This window comes from Giraffa tippelskirchi, chromosome 6 (genome assembly GCF_054371585.1).
Source record: "Giraffa tippelskirchi isolate mGirTip1 chromosome 6, T2T-mGirTip1v1.2.pri, whole genome shotgun sequence".
NCBI classification, from domain to species: domain Eukaryota; kingdom Metazoa; phylum Chordata; class Mammalia; order Artiodactyla; family Giraffidae; genus Giraffa; species Giraffa tippelskirchi.
The window spans coordinates 164,358,329-164,375,479 of NC_137280.1; the positions used below are offsets into that span (position 1 = coordinate 164,358,329).

The following is a 17,151-nucleotide window of genomic DNA, read 5'->3' on the forward strand; positions in this document are numbered from 1 at the left end:
TACCCTCAGCTTGGGTGTTTATTTGTTGATTTACACTTACTACTTCAGTAATTCCTGATTGTCTGGAATTCTCCCACCATCCATGCTAAAGCTCACCTGCTTCTTTGTGTTCAAAGGGAGATAATTTATCTACCTATATTTGCTTGGCTAATTTTTAACTAATTCTCATGGCAATAACCAGCAGTTGTCTTTTTCTGTCCATCTCTTGGTACACCTCAAGGGCACACCCTAGCACAACACCTGGAATACAGGTGTGTATTAAATATTAAGTTACTTAATATTAAATATTAAGTATTAAAATATTTACAGAGGAGGAGATAGAGGTTCAGAGAGGCCAAAATTCTACCCATTTTGATAGTGGCAGAGCCAGAATCAGCATGCAGTTTTGCTCATGCTATCATTTCTATATTGTCTTCCTAGAAAATGGGTTGATTTCTTTCCACCATCCATTTATTAACTATTTATTTATATTAAGTGCATTATGCATCAGGCTTCTGTTAAATTTGAGGGATTCAACCCTTTCTAAGCCTTGTGATTTCTCACATCCTTATTTCAGAACTACCACAGACTCACTGTGTTGTTTGCGTGAAGTTATTTGCCTTCAGAGTTTATGTCAGGGGTTCAGAACATTAGAGTTTTAATAAAGCTTAATTATTCACTAGTCTTGTGATATTAAGCAAGTCACTTAAACATTTTATGCATCAGCTTTCCTCATCTATGCCTTCTCTTTGCATACAGAAATAATAGAAGAAAAACTACTTTGAAAAGATGAAAGTGCTATGTAAACACTATATAGTTTTGTTATCTCATATGCCTTAGTTTGATATTGAACAACTTTAGAATTTACTGTCAGAACTGAACTCAACTCATCAATCAATTAGGCATCAATAGAAGAATCAAAAGAGACTCAAACTGAAAGAGATTTGAGTGCTACTTTCTTTCATTCCACCAATGGGAAATTGAGGCTCAGAGAAATTAAGTGATGGTTTTTAAAGACCTCAAAATGGGAAATTGAGGCTCCGAGTAATTAAGTGATAGTTTTAAGACCTCAAACCCCATTTCCTGACTTCCATATCAAAGCCTGAAGTTCTTTTTACTTTTTAAAAACTATATACATTTACTTAGCCACTTGAAAGGAATACATCACATTTATTTGGAGATATTTTCCCCTAAGTTCAAGGAGAAAATTTTCAGTATTCTTATCACTTTTTTCTCACCGCATTTCCATCTGTCATGCCTAAATCAGTCACCAACCCAGATAAAAGTTTTGTGATTAGCACCAGCGATGTACATGTGAGGGGCAGGAAGTAAATGTTAGGCCTATTTGGATGCATTTATGTATTTTTTAATTTAAAAATAAGAGAAAATTTTAAAAATAAAACTAGGATTCAAGCTTCATAAATATTTTATACATGCATTCATACTGGTGGCTCATGCATCCGGTATGTCACATGCGACCGGCAAGTATCTTGAGTGATAAGCAGCAGCCGCATGACATAGGGGAGCTGACAGTGACCCCTGAACTTGTTGACTGGCTTCCACTGAACTGCAGTCCATATGATATGTGCCCAGTGAGGTGGGTTTACAGGTTACAGCATCTAGTTTTAACTGAACCAATCCTCATCACAAAATGGACAATGGCCTTAAAAGATACCAGTCGATTAGGAGGTTGGGATTAACATATACACACTGCTGCTGTTACTGCTGCTAAGTCGCTTCAGTCATGCCCTACTCTGTGCGACCCCATAGATGGTAGCCCACCAGGCTCCCCCATCCCTGGGATTCTCCAGGCAAGAGCACTGGAGTGGGTTGCCATTTCCTTCTCCAATGCATGAAAGTGAAAAGTGGAAGTGAAGTCGCCCAGTCGTGTCTGACTCTTAATGACCACATGGACTGCAGCCTAACAGGCTCCTCCGTCCATGGGATTTTCCAGGCAAGAGTACTGGAGTGGGGTGCCATTGCCTTCTCCACTACTATATATAAAATAGGTAATCCACAAGGACGTACTGCATAGCACAGGGAACTTACTCAGTACTCTGTAATAACCATTATGGGAAAAGAATATGAAAAAGAAAGACATAGGTATATGTATAACTGAATCATTTTGCTGTACACCTGAAACTAACATGACATTGTAAATCAACTATACTCCAATATAAAACACAAATTAAAACAATAAAAGATCCCTGTAAAGAAACTGTGGATTGAAGATTATGCTAACTGACCAGGCATAAGTGAGCAGAATGATGGACAAGGACACCAGAGGTGACACATTTCCTCCACGCCCAGCTCTGTGTCAGCTACATTCTGATTCTGATTTACAAACCGGGGGTGTGGCATAGTCAGGTCTAACAAGAATCCTGCCAAAATCAACTTTAAATTATCAGGAAGAATATCTGCAACAGAAACTTGTATCTCTTCTAACAAGGAACTTCTAAGTGTCTGCTCTGCCCTGAAGTACCAGCTCATGATATTACGAAGCCATAAAAATAAGAGAACATTTAAAAACAAAGCCTTTATCCTTCAATAAAAAATAAATTAATTAAAAAACAAAACAAAAACAAAGCCTCAGGACAGGAAGCCAAGCCTCTATAGGATTTCTTTCGTGGGGGAGAATTTCTAAAAACTCAGTTTACATAATTTGGACCAAATTTATCAATAAAATTTGAAAACTTTGAGGTTTATTGTTTGAGAACTACTTTACATTGGCAAAACAAATAACATAGAAGATCTCATATTATAAATCAACATGATAGATAACTCTTTAGACTCTTTGCATTTTAAAGAATTCAATAGGTAACTAAAGTTTTTCAAGTTTCACGATGATGCCATGTCCACGTCACCTGATGATGCTAATGCAACTACTGCCTTTCTATTGTCAGCAGTTGTCGCTGTCCAGCTGTCTTTGGGGAGACGGGTTTATCCGAGCATACTTCTATTAATACAAACTTGGGAGGCTCCCCTTCATTGCCTAGAAGGTAAGCTACTTGACATACACAAAGTTGTGTATGGAAACTGTCTTCGGAAACTTTGTCTATCACATATAAAATACTGCAGTGAGTACAAACCTACTGAGAAAGCCTTCAGGAGAAAAAACAGTACATCATGAAAGAACACACAGTGGTGCATGGAAACTGTCCTTGGAAACCTTGTCTATCAAATAAAATACTGCAGTGAGTGCAAACCTACTGAGAAAGTCTTCGGAAGAAAAAATAGTAAGTCATGAAAGAAAATGGATTGAAATCTTAATGTGTCTGACTTGAGTTTACGACAAACCAAGACAAGAATCAGTGACACTCCATTCTTTATCAAAACATTATCTATCTCCCAAGTGAAATATTTCACTCAGTCCCTAGTAAGGGAAATGATGAAATACAATGATTTCATTAAAAATTCTTTTCAGTTTAGAGTTTTCTAGATAGTTATATTGTGCTTTCAAATTAATAATGAAGCAGAGATTGCTTCTACTCTGATTAAGGTAGGAAGTAGAATAATCACTGTAGTATTTATATCACAGATAAGAAACACTGCAAATCAGAACCTAGAGAGTGTCAAACGCTCACATGAAATGTCTTTCAATTAAGACATTAATTTGGTTAATATACAAAGTCAAAGGCTGTCTCATTTTCCACACTGTACCTGCACAGATATATGTGTACACCTACTCATTCCACATTCTCTTTCCTTTGGCATTAAATTAGAGTCACAGATTTATTTTTATGGTCATAGAATTTGAAAGCGTTTTTCTTCACCCAGAACTTCCCATTTGGAATAACTTTTTCTTATATATTACTAAGAAAAATTGTGTTAAAATAGAACTTTCTACTGAAGTTTGCATCTGTAGCACTCTGTTGTCATGGGCAGTATCAGTGTCTTGGCCCTGATAACAATGCAGCAAATAAAGTTAGGAGCAATCCACCAACCGAAAAAATATGGGCACCAAATCAATGCTGCTTTAAAGATAAACAAGCATTTTGCACACTAATAAATAATGCTATAAATCTTGCTGTATTGGATTGCAAATAACTCCGACTGAATGAAATTGCTTGACACGGGATTTACTTATTCCACACGTTCATAAAAACAACTTGTTCTCTGACAGCACTCATTCTTAGCAATTTACCACAGCTGTCAGCAGCCAATTTGTTCAGATTACTGCTCTGCATAAAAGTGTAACAATCATGAGGATTTATTAGCTGATTATCGTAAAGGTGGCAGTCCGTCTTGCCTGCCAAAATGCAGGTGATCACAAAGTTCAATAATTACACACAGATTAACATGATTTCACCTTCACTTAAAATCTGTAGTTCAGCGGCAGGTAAAATTTGTCGTTCAAACTTGCAGTATGGTGCACATCATCCAAGTGGGTTGACTGCCCACCTGGCATTTTATCAAGCACTTAATGGCTTCAGATCATACTGAATATGAGACCAAAGTGGAAGGGACATGGATTCTCGAGTCAGGAGTCCTGGATTTGAATCTCAGATAAGTTGCCTCAAATTCATACTAGCTGAGCCATCGCTAAATCATTTGGCTATACCTCAAAAACACCTCACTTTTTGCACTTGCAAAATTGGTATAACATGAACCACCCTTGTTTGCCCCTAATATTGAGCTAAAGTACATAATAGTTCCCTTTACAATGTAAAACATTATTATTGTTGTTGCTTCTTTCCATCCATAGTAAACTTAATTTTTTTTGCAAAATTTAACAACCAGATAGCATTAACTCACTAGACATTATGATAAAAAAAATTATAAGTATCTCTGTAAATGGATTGGTACTTTTTTCAAATGCAACCACTAAGCATTTTTTAAGTACAAAGATTACTCAGACACTTTAACACTTGAACTCATTAATTCTCCCTTTTGAATTATATACAAATATCTTTCTTAATTATACTGAAACTCTATACTTTCCACTAAGACATGTTGTTCTAACTGCTGTTGCCTTAACATCTGTTGTCAAATTCTATATTTATTTAGAGAAGGAAGAGCCATAATTCCCAGCACTCAATCAAGCTCCAGGTGTTTAAAGTTAAATCTAGCAGATACTTTCTAAGCACCTATTATTTGCCACACGCTTTTCTAGATATTGAGGATGCCATGATGAACAACACAACTCAACAACTCCCACCCTCACGAAGCTCACATTCTATTGATGGGAAGTAAGTGATAAAATGAGTGAAACGCACAGTACGTCCAGCAGTGATAGACCTCGATGCAGAGAACAAAGCAAGATAAAGGAAACAGAATGTCAAGGAAAAGAAGTTTCATTTTTACACAGAGTTGGGATGGCTGCCTTGCTGGTGTGACATCTGTGCACAGACCTAAAGTATATAAAGGAGCTAAACAGGTGGAGACGTGGAGACAGAGGGAAAGGTCCCGAGATGGGAAGATGTCTGGTGTACTTGAGAAGGAGCAAAGAGGATCCTTAAAAACAGTTAATAGACATTGATGGGACGGCATTACCCTCCACAGCCAACTTTAAATTTATTCGCCAGCTACCAGCCAACTCCCAGAAGTCTCTAACTTCTAAGTGAATGGAGACACATCTTAATTATTCCCACCATACACACACACACACACACACACACACAGATAACATGCGACATGATAGAGGTGCTAATTATAACTACAACGGCAACTGTATTACAATATAGAAATATATTAAATCAACTCATTGTATACCTTCAATTCACGTGTTACATGTAAAATATATTTCAATAAATTAATTAAAAATAATTTAATATAAACATAGAATGCTGCAACAATACTTGCAAAAGAACACAGAAGACCATGATGACAGTTTTGCTCCTGTTACTTGAATCTTAGAACTCAAATTTAATTGGAAGGTAAAAGTCAATTCTCTTCTAAACTATTCTAGGATCAAGGAATTCTATTATAATCAGCATTATTTCCACTGTTACCACACAACCGTCACATAAACACACTCAAGTCTACTTGCCTTCTACTTTGATCTAATAATACATTGGTTTTCAGTGGCAAGACGTGTGTAAAGTACAATTTAGTAAGTATAAAGTCAGTTATCCAGAGCTTTTGCTGCTTTCTGGTCATCAACTAGATTGAAAATAATGGTATTTGCCACAGTCATTTCCTTTTTCTGCCCCAGGTATCTTTGTTAAATTAGCAGAGTATACAATGATTTTCTATTGTCCATCTTTGATTATCCCAGATTCAACAATAATTCCCTTTACTATGCAAAAGGATTCAAACTGATACTCAAAAGTGGTCCTGAGAGTCTTGTCTACCTGTGCCCTGTTTACTCAAAATTCTTGGCTCAAATTGCTTTCATAGACAATTATATTTGATATATGACCAAATGTGAATTTCTTTAGTGAAGCTGATGTCAGATAGTGTCAGTTGCTCAGTCATGTCCAACTCTTTTGTGACTCCATGGACCATAGCCCACCAGGCTCCTCTGTCCATGGAGTTCTCCAGGCAAGAATACTGGAGGGGTTTGCCATTCCCTTCTCCAGGGGATCTTCCCAACAAAAATGTAACTGGAAATAAAAGTAAGTCATTCAAAATAAATGAGAGTTTTAGAAATCCTTGTAATTCTTTAAAGATAGTATTTGACTCACCATCTAAGCCAGTTTTAATCTAACCAAGATAGTGGGAAGCAGAGCACACAGTTGTGTCCACCAAAGCAACAAGCGTACTGGAGTAGATCTCCTTGATCCTGCTTGTAAAGTTCTCCTGTGTAGTAGCCATGGGCATGAAGAAGTCATCCAACAACCCATGCAGAGCCCAAGCCAGAAACTATATGCAAGAAGGTCTTTCTGGTCAAGGCTATGGTTTTTCCAGCGGTCATGTATGGATGTGAGAGTTGGACCATAAAGAAAGCTGAGCACCGAAGAATCGATGCTTTTGAACTGTGGTGTTGGAGAAGACTCTTGAGAGTCCCTTGGACTGCAAGGAGATCCAACCAGTCCATCCTAAAGGAGATCAGTCCTGGGTGTTCATTGGAAGGACTGATGTTGAAGCTGAAACTCCAATACTTTGGCCACCTGATGCGAAGAGCTGACTCTTTTGAAAAGACCCTGATGCTGGGAAAGATTGAGGGCAGGAGGAGAAGGGGACAACAGAGGATGAGATGGTTGGATGGCATCACTGACTAGATGGACATGGGTTTGAGTAAACTCTGGGAGTTGGTGATGGACAGGGAGGCCTGGTGTGCTGCAGTCCATGGGGTCGCAAAGAGTCGGACACGACTGAGCGACTTAATTGAACTGAACCGAAGTACTTCCAACAACTTAAAAAATAAGGGGGGATACGCTTCAAACTAGATAACTAGTTTATTACAAAAGGATATGGCCCCGGATGGAAGAGATGCACAGGATAAGGTATGTGGTGAGGGGCATGGAGCTTCCAAGCCCTCTCAGGCAAGGACTTGCACATGTTCCCCAACCCAGAAACTCCAAAAATGGATTTCTTCTCTTTTCCCAAACTTCATGAGACCTTCTTAGCTCTGTAGTTGTCTAGACCAATCACTATGTTCGGAGTGCCATTTATCACTGTTCTCTCAAAATTTGCCAAAACAGGGACAAACCCATAGACACAAGATGAAGTGGGATACATAGGTCTACCTCTCTGCCAAACATTTCTTAAAATAATTAGGCCTGCCCTTGAAGAATCTGTAATATTATTAAATGAGGAAAAGGGAAAGGTCAGTACAAAATGAGCTGAGAGGACTTCCCTGGTGGTACAGTGGATAAGAATCTACCTGCCAATGCAGGGGACATGGGTTTGATCCCTGATCTTGGGAGATTCCACATGCCACAGGGCAACTAAGCCCGCACACTGCAACTCCTGAAGCCCATGCGCCTGCAGCCTGTGCCCTGTCACAAGAGAATCCACTGCAATCAGAAGCCCATGCACGGCAATAAAAAGTAGCTCCCGCTCACTGGAACTAGAGAAAGCCCGCGTGCAGCCATGAAGACCCAGCACAACTAAAAATTTTAAAAATGGGCTTACAAATTTTCACAATTTCCAAATTTGGAGATTCCTCTCAACGAAAGAAGAATCATCAAAAGGGTATATGTTATCATGGAAATAATGGAAAATAGGATGAGAAGGGCTTCATGTAATGTGGACCCAGAAGTACAAGAAGCCAATACATTTTATGAATTAAGTCATTATTTTACTAATATAAGAAAATCTGAATACAAAGCAATGAGATTGAGGTAGCGAGTTACACATGACAGTCATTCTGGTGGTCACCAAATAGAGCTAATGTTGCTAAAAATTATGAAAATGATTGAATTATTTAAGGAATAGCTAGAACAGTATCTACTTGAAATAGTTCATAGCATATTGAGGGAGAAAGAAACATGTATTCATAATAAAATGTACTCTGTGTATGAACAGATCTTTACTGATATTTAAGCTAGTGGTACAGCCCAAAGAGAACAAGGTAGAACATTAAGAAAACTCTGAAAATAGTATTTTATTAGAGGAAAAAAACATGCAGTAAAGGCTTGTCATTTAAAAAGGATTGAAATGTAACATGGCATTAGATTAGTGGTGTTTTTCTCATTCCATTTTGTAAGTAAAATATTAAAGGTTAACTGAAGCTAATCTTTGACCACTCATTTTGTAATCCTATGAAGAAAACTATTGTTTAAAATATATTTCTTAGAATAGGAAAAAGACAAAAAGATTCATTTGTTGGGTTGGATTCATGTTTTTGCTCTTTTAGTGTAAAATTCCCTTTATTATTATTAGTATGTGTTCATTTCTTCAGGTTGTATATTTAGAGACCTGGAAATCATGTGAACTACAATGAAGAAAGAAGTTTTTAAACTAACAAGTTCTTCTGTACACTGTGTTTTATCTCAGTATTGACAAATTTCAATGTGTTTTGCTAAAAGACACATATGTAACTACTGAAAATACAAAAATAAAATTAAAAGTAAGAAAACAATCATATAATTCAAACAGTTTTTCAAAATAAGCTTGTCATGATGCTGAAGCTGAAGCTCCAATACTTTGGCCACCTGATGCGAAGAAGTGACTCATTGGAAAAGACCCTGATGCTGGGAAAGATTGAAGGCAGGAGGAGAAGGGGACGACAGAGGACGAGATGGTTGGATGGCATCGCAAACTCAATGGACATGAGTTTGAGTGAGCTCCGGGAGTTGGTGATGGACAGGGAGACCTGGCGTGCTGCAGTCTATGGGGTCACAAAGAGTCGGACGTAACTGAGTGACTGAACTGAACTGTTCAAAGATGTTATGCAAGCCTTAGAATATTCTTTTCTTCACTGCATTATCAGATTAACATGGATCTGCCTCACTTACACACTTCCTTCACTAACACTTGAACTCCTGGGAGATCTGTGAACTCCTAGGGTATTATCAAGATTCTCTACCTTGCAGAGAGCTGGATGACACAACACATTTTATGGTCACAATATGCTTTGTGAAAAGCAATATTATCTCCGATTACTTTGCACACTATGAATATGCTCTTTGTTCCTTTTAAGCATTGTACATCAAAGGAGATTCCTCTTTCTCAACTCCTGTAATGTTCATGCACAATGTCCCCGACATCGGGAGAAAATTTCTGGATATCAAATTCAAGTAGCCTGTCCATCAACTAGTCAAAACTGCCACCTACTGGTCATTCTTCAAAATCTATTTTTCAGTTCACCCAAGCCTTGCTTTCCCATGGAAAGATCCCTTGCTTTGAAACAGTAAAGATCAGTTATAATACCAGACTTAGTCTAAATTCTCTTTTTAAAAAACTTACCCTGTCTAGGGTGAACCAAAAATACCAAATTGCACAAACCTGCCAATAAAGTCGTCCCTTTTCCCAGCATCTTTGTCCCAGGCAGTGATATCAATGATCCCGCCTCTTTCTTCATAGAGATGAAAATCAAATTGTTCCCTCCACTGAGGATTCAATGTTTTGGGCATAATCTGGAAAAACCAAAATGTCATTACTATCTCATCAGTGTCAGTCTTAAAAAATGCAACTTGAGACATAAATCAAACATTAGGTACTACCTAGAAAAGCATGTGAGATTTGAATGAGAGCTTCCAGAAATGATGGAATCCATTAGATGTCATCATTTTTACTGCATACTGTCTGAAAGAACCCAAAAGGACATGTCCTAAAGACCAAGAGGCACCTTCTCCTCATTGTGAACAACAGATGAGGGGTATGAATTATATAGAAAGGGCAAACAGTCTCTAAGTGAAGTAGCTCACTCAGATACCAGCACTTATTTTACCTAACCAGTTAATGCGTGAAGAGGTAACTCGAAGTCTGTGATCTTATAGAAAAGGAAGATGAGGATTTCTAGAGTTTCTTTTTTCCCGTTACTACCTTCTCACATAGAATTCACACTGAATAGTGAAGAAAACAGACAATGAAATTCTGTAGGAGGGGGAAAAAGTTTTTGGTGGCCAGACAAACTTTTACCTTAGAATGGTAACACTGATGTATCATTCCCATTTTATACATGGAGAAACCAAGACCTGAAGTTTAAGTGAGGCCACAGTCATTAAGTTTTAATAGCTAGACTATAATTCAAGTCTTTGATTAGAGTTTCAGATCTCTTTCCCCAAAACACTATGCCAAAAATGCTTGTGAATTAATATGAGCATGTTGTGTGTGTGTATAATCTCCATGTTGCATATACAATAGGGATATCTGATGTGCAATTTTGTACCTTCAAGTATTTAGATAAGACACCTGGTGGAATCAACGAATAAAGTGACCCATACTGATGTGTTTTAAAATTTCACTCACCATTGGGGTGGACAACATTCATTCATATTTGTTTCTCTATTCTTTCTTTTTAGCAGGAGGGCCTGTAGTGGCCTTTTCTCTTTTTAATGTATGAGAGTCAGATCTTCAGATGTAAAGACTTTGAAAGCAATGAAGTATGTTATGTGCAGAGATAATGCAAATGAATCACAATTTTTAAAGTTCATAATCTGAAATTAATCTGCAATACATCATGGAAAGAAAGAGCAGAGAGAGACATGTGTCCATAGCTGGGTTTCATATTTCACACCTAAAGAGCAGAACTATAAAAATAAGTAATGTTTTAAGCCTATCAGAACATGGAAATAATGTTAATTGATAAAGGACAAGACGGAAGTGGTTATAGGTATCTATTTTGGGGAATCAGTACTTTCTTTAAAGTGTTATTATTAAGACCAATGCAGGAAAAAAAGATGACACTGGATGGATACTATGATAATTCAAAAGTCTCATAACTGGGTTAAGATGACTCCTGCAGTGTTTGGGGGAGTGGACTGTTTTAATTGTTTGGTCCAAAAAACCTAGGTTTTGAGTTTATTAGGATTGTCTTCTCCATATGATTTCCTATAGGTCAGAAGTGATGTCTTTCCCTTCAGTGTGCAAACAAGGTGACCCACCAGCCTGCTAACAAATCACCTGTGTGGTATTTCTAACTGCCTACATTACTGATGAGAAGTCCCTGGGCCAAAAGGAACCTGGGCAGGCTGTTGATAAAACATTCACAAAAATTGTGATGTGAAGGTGAAGATATTCCCAAAGGAGAATGTGATTTTTAATACAAGATGGATGTAATCAATTATCCCAAGCAATCAATGCATACTAGCCAGAGAAGCTGACCATTCAAGGGGTTGCATTTAGATATAACCCAGATAAATGTAACTGTCATACTATGACCTTTACTAATTATTACTACTTCTGTTAATAATATGATTATTTAATATGTTACTACTAATAATATGTGTATTACACAATGTGTTTATTCTTCCCCTTCCTTCAGCTACTACAGTTGATTATTTATTTGGGCAAAGTGGGTCTAAACCCTTTACATACATGACATATAGTATTCTATCTTCTCAATAAATTTATTAGGTAGGCATTGTTTTAATTCTCATTCTCACAGATGAGGAAATGGCAGTATAGAGAGGCAAACTAACTTTGCTGTAGTGGCAGCAGAAACTTGGCCCTTTGATTTCTGAATAAAATTTTAAAACCTTGCAATCTTCACCAGTGTTAGTAAGTTTGAATAAAATGGTTCAGAGTACTGCATGAAGATTTTTACTGCACATCAAATAAAGCTATTTGTAGTTTGTGTACTGGTATCAGGCATAGCCAACCCTCTCTGAGCATTTTATGCGCCAGGCACTGACTTGGGCTTGCTCCAGCCTTTTCTTTTTTTTTCCCAAGAGATACTTTCCAGTATTATTCTGGGTGATAGATGAAGAAATTGAGACATAGAGAAACAGTTTACCAAAGGTCACATGGCACAAAAAGAAATGCAATACAATTATTGGTCCTGTTTCCTGACAAAATGGTCAAAACCAGTTCTGTAAAGCATTGAAAAGTGTCCAGTGTGTTCCTGTCTCGAAGCGTGTGGCTATTAACCAACCCCTGCCTTCCAAGCACTGACGGAAACACAAAAGAGATGGGTCACCTTGCTCTTGTACTTCTGATGCCCAAGTCGGAACTTCACATAGGGGTCACTCAAGCCGTTTGAATCCATCGCCTTGAGGTCTCGCCCTTCAATCAACATGATGCTGACTATTCCTCTCCAAAGGTGTGATTTTCTGTGCACATCTGACAGACGTAAACTTTGAGTCTGAAACTTGTGGTGAAGGAAAACAGAATTAGCTGATTGTGCTTTAAACCAAAGTACCACATTTGGCATGACCCTTTCCTCTGTTGCTATAGTTTTTCAAAAATAAAAAAACAGGCAGTTACAGGTTTTTGAAATTAAAAATAATTAATTAATAGATTATTAATTATTTAATAATTACATAATTAATAATGATGAAAATGATCATCTCATAAATTTAAGGTGGCTGTGTAAAAGAGGTGTGTGCTCAAAGTCTAGTTTTTCAACTCAAAATTACATGCAGATGCTTGAAGACTATCGAAGAATATTTGCACATGTGTCAAATATGCTTGCGTTTAAATATGTATAAATATATAAATATAAAAGGCCTCACCCACACGGTGATATGTAATTTTTAATTGGTAGCAGTTTTTTTCTGTCTCACCTGCTTCAAAGTTTTTATTATGAAAAATCGTAATAAACACAGCTAGCAATTGTCAGTAATAATTTTTTAAAAACTCTTTTCATCTTACAAATGGATTTTACAGGTGGTTTTTAGTTTTAAGATTACTTTTAAGTTCTATTCAAACAATTTAAAAGTTTTTTATTTTTATAATAGAAGATAACTGAGTTTCAGCTCACTGAAAAACTAAGGTATCATAGAATAGAATAAACTCAATATTCCTCGTAAGATGTCTTGCTTACACCTGAAACTTGGATTACAAAATTTTAAAATTACGTATGTGATTTATATTGACAAGTATATATTTCTGGACTTATTTACTACTTTAGCATTTGAACATTTTCTTTAATAATTTTCAACTGCTCAATTCTAAGTCACAATATTCAAATCAGTGGACAAATTCAAAATTTTTAAAAATCAGCAAGTCTAAAAATGGCTACATAATCTCTTTGAACTAAACAGCATAAACAGCATATAACTAAACAAACAAACCAGAAAAAGTAGCTAAAATATTAAAGACCTTTTCAGTCTGGATTCAAAACCAAGAAGCATCATAAAAATTGCTCTTTTTTTCATGTTGTCAAGCACATTTTTTTTCAATTACGGTCATTTCATGAAGAAATTCAATGTTTCTCCCAACCTCAAAGTACTCCACTAAATTATGGATTATCTCTACTTTTGGCTTAATTCCTTCTACATTAAAGTTATAGTCTATTTTGTATAATTTCCCTCCCACTCTGAATTTTTACTTTTTCCCTATACCATAGCATGCCATAACCATTTTTATCTATCATCAAAAGTCATGCATTTTAGGATGCTTATTAGGAAAATGAAAACTACATTCTTCAAAAGATAATACTTTTAACATTTGAACATTTCCATGGAAATCTTCCTAAATCTCATTGTATATTTCCCTATCCTGGTGACCAGTAAAGTTTGAACAACTCTGCTTGGTGGCTCTGCCTTATTAATATCAATGCAAGGCTTTGCCTACACATACATCCCTCACCTCCATGAGCCCAGAAGCAATGTCACCTGTGTTCTGAAGAGAAACCAAGGTTACAGGGAACACCTGTACCTTCCACAGGACTCCAAACCCCTCTTTAGTGAAGCCCCTCTGCCCCCATCTGATTTATCCATTGGGTTTCCTCATCGATTTTGTTTGAATCAAGGATTTCTCAGATTAAAATAATTGTTCAGAATTCACTGCACCAAATAATCTTCAAGTTTTCTTCTATTCTAAGATTTCACGCTACTTATTGTATATAATGCAGCAATCTATTTCAGTGTCTTTCTGTCTATTTCTCTCTCTCTCTATTTCTGCTGCTACTGAGACCACAGCAGACTTTAGAGAATCAAGTTGTCAATTCTGGGACTGAAATTTTTGTTAAGGAGTATTAGTAGCAAAGAAGGAAACAAACTTTTGGCAAGTAAGAAGAAACAATTATCTTAGCAAAGACCAAGCAGTTAAAGACTATTTATTTACATAGAGCTTTAGAATTTGAAAGTGCATATATATATACATACATTATATAATTTGGTTTCCACTAAGAGTCTATGAAGCAGAAAGGCAAGTACTGCTATTTTCATTTTATTGAAGAGGGATTTGAGGCTCAGAGTGGTTGGCCTAATAAATGATGGATATGTGACTAGAACCACTATTTCTGACCTTTATTCCTGAGCTTCTTCCAATATTTGTCATTAGGGCAGAGACTCTCTCCGAGGTTTAAAAGTAACCATGATTTAAATATATTGTTACTAAATGGTGCTCCCCGTTAAGGTGAGTTGATTACATTTGAAACTACATTCTGGTCTACATTTTCCTACCCAGCTAATACATGACATCACCCTCTACTTCTCTGCCATATGAGCACATGTATTCTCACTCACAATGTTCCAGCTTGCAGATGGATATCCTTAGGACATTTTCTACACACTCTAGCAGCACAAGTCATTCGCTGCAGTCATCAAATAACAGTTGAGTACAATCCAGGTTACAAAGCAACCCTGGTTAGCAATGCAAAGTTAGGTTCTTAAATGGTACTATGTCTGAAACACTTGCTTGCATGCTCCTCCTCGCTATTTTTCACATGAGAACAAGAATCTTTTAAGATGAGAAGGAATGCTTTCCATAGAATTCATCATGCTTTCACAGAAACAGAATGAACTTCATGGAGGTTTACCTAGTGCCACTAATTGTTAGCAAATGCGCTTCTATAACCTGGAGGAACATTCCCAAAATGACTTGAGAAGCTAAGGGGTAGAGGAGGGGGACAATTTCGTAACAAAAACAGGGCTAATGGATGTGCAAATTAAAGTGACCTGTATAAAAAGCTAAAAGAAAAACAAAGGGGGGAGGTCTAAAGACATACTAATCTAATATCATTTTTAAAGTGATTGTTTTCAATATTTATTTTGTTAAATGGTTATTTTCTAAATAGAGACTTTGTAATTTAGCTGTGATTTGACTAACTGCATAGTCATAAAGGGGCTTCCCTCATAGCTCAGTCAGTAGTCTGCCTGCAATGCAGGAGAACCAGGTTCAATTCCTGGGTCAAGAAGATTTCCTGGAGCAGGAAATGGCAACCACTCCAGTATCCTTGCCTGGAGAATCCCATGAACAAAGGAGCCTGGTGGGCTACAGTCCATGGGGTTGCAAGTGTTGGGCATGACTAAGCGACTATGCACACATAGTCACAAAACAGGTAAATATTTAGCCTATATTTGAATAATAGGAACTTGAAATAAAATTACAAGGTACAGAGGGAAGATATAAACTTAGGCTTTGTTGTCATTCAGTTGCTCAGTCACGTCTGACTCTTTGCGACCCCACAGACTGCAGTAAACCAGGCTTCCCTGTTCCTTCACCATCTGCTGGAGCTTGCTCAAACTCATGTCCATTGAGTCAGTGATGCCATCCAACCATCTCGTCCTCTGCCATCCCCTTCTCCTCCTGCTTTCAATCTTTCCCAGCAACAGGGTCTTTTTCAATGAGTCAGCTCTTTTCATCAGGTGGTCAAAGTGTTAGAACTTTAGCATTAGTCCTTCCAAAGAATATTTAGTATTGATTTTCTTTAGGATTGACTGGTTTGATCTCCCTGCAGTCCAAGGGACTCTCATGAGTCTTCTCCAACACCACAGTTCAAAAGCATCAGTTCTTTGGCACTCAGCCTTCTTTATGGTCCAACTTTCACATGCATACATGACTACTGGAAAAAACCATGGCTTTGACTATACAGAACTTTGTTGGCATGTATTAATTAAAATGTCTCTGCTTTTTAATACGCTGTCTAGGTTTGTCATTGCTTTTCTTCCAAGGAGCAAGTGTCTTTAAATTTCATGGCTGCAGTCACCATCTATAGTGACTTTGGAGCCCAAGAAAATAAAGTTTGTCACTGTTTCCGTTATTTCTGCATCTATTTGCCATAAAGTGATGGGACTGGATGTCATGACCTTATTTTTTGAATGTTGAGCTTTAAACCAGCTTTTTCACTCTCCTCTTTCACCTTCATCAAGAGGCTTTTAGTTTTTCTTCACTTTCTGCCATAAGGGTGGTGTCATCTGCATATCTGAGGTTATTGGTATTTCTCCCAGCAATCTTGATTCCAGCTTGAACTTCATCTAGCCCGGCATTTCTCATGATGTACTTTGCATATAATTTAGATAAGCAGGGTGACAATATACAGCCTTGACGTACTACTTTCCCAATACCAAACCAGTCCATTGTTCCGTGTCCGGTTCTAACTGTTGCTTCTTGACCCTTATACAGGTTTCTCAGGACGCAGGCAAGATGATCTGGTATTCCCACCTCTTTAAGAATTTAAACTTAGGCTACTAGTAGGAAAAGAGACAAGGGCTTAGCACAAATGTCTACTTGCATCTTCCTAGCAGTTTCTGACTGTGTGACTTGGGCACGTTCCTCCCTCTCTGGACCTCAGTGTTCTTACCTATGGATTCTAGACTGTACTCTAGGCCCTGATATACTAAGAGCACCACTCTGTGTGTGCTTGACAGGGGTGGTCAGGGGGGTGGGTTGGGGGACTGAACGTTAAAAAGTACCTTCCATAAACAAGGATTTTATCCACTTGAGATAGTTATT

The 17,151-nt window shown here is 37.4% G+C and overlaps 1 protein-coding gene across 7 annotated transcripts in view; it reads right to left on the bottom strand.

Annotated features, from left to right (window-relative positions):
• The window catches only part of MCTP1 (multiple C2 and transmembrane domain containing 1), a 544,348-nt gene that overhangs the window by 198,173 nt on the left and 329,024 nt on the right, over positions 1 to 17,151 (bottom strand). For all 7 annotated transcript variants that reach the window (XM_081498745.1, XM_081498744.1, XM_081498743.1 and 4 more), the window contains 2 exons: positions 12,449 to 12,619; positions 9,814 to 9,944 (listed from right to left, as the gene is read on the bottom strand). In XM_081498745.1, the coding sequence (XP_081354871.1) occupies positions 9,814 to 9,944; positions 12,449 to 12,619 (302 nt within the window). The remainder of the gene's footprint in view (positions 1 to 9,813; positions 9,945 to 12,448; positions 12,620 to 17,151) is intronic.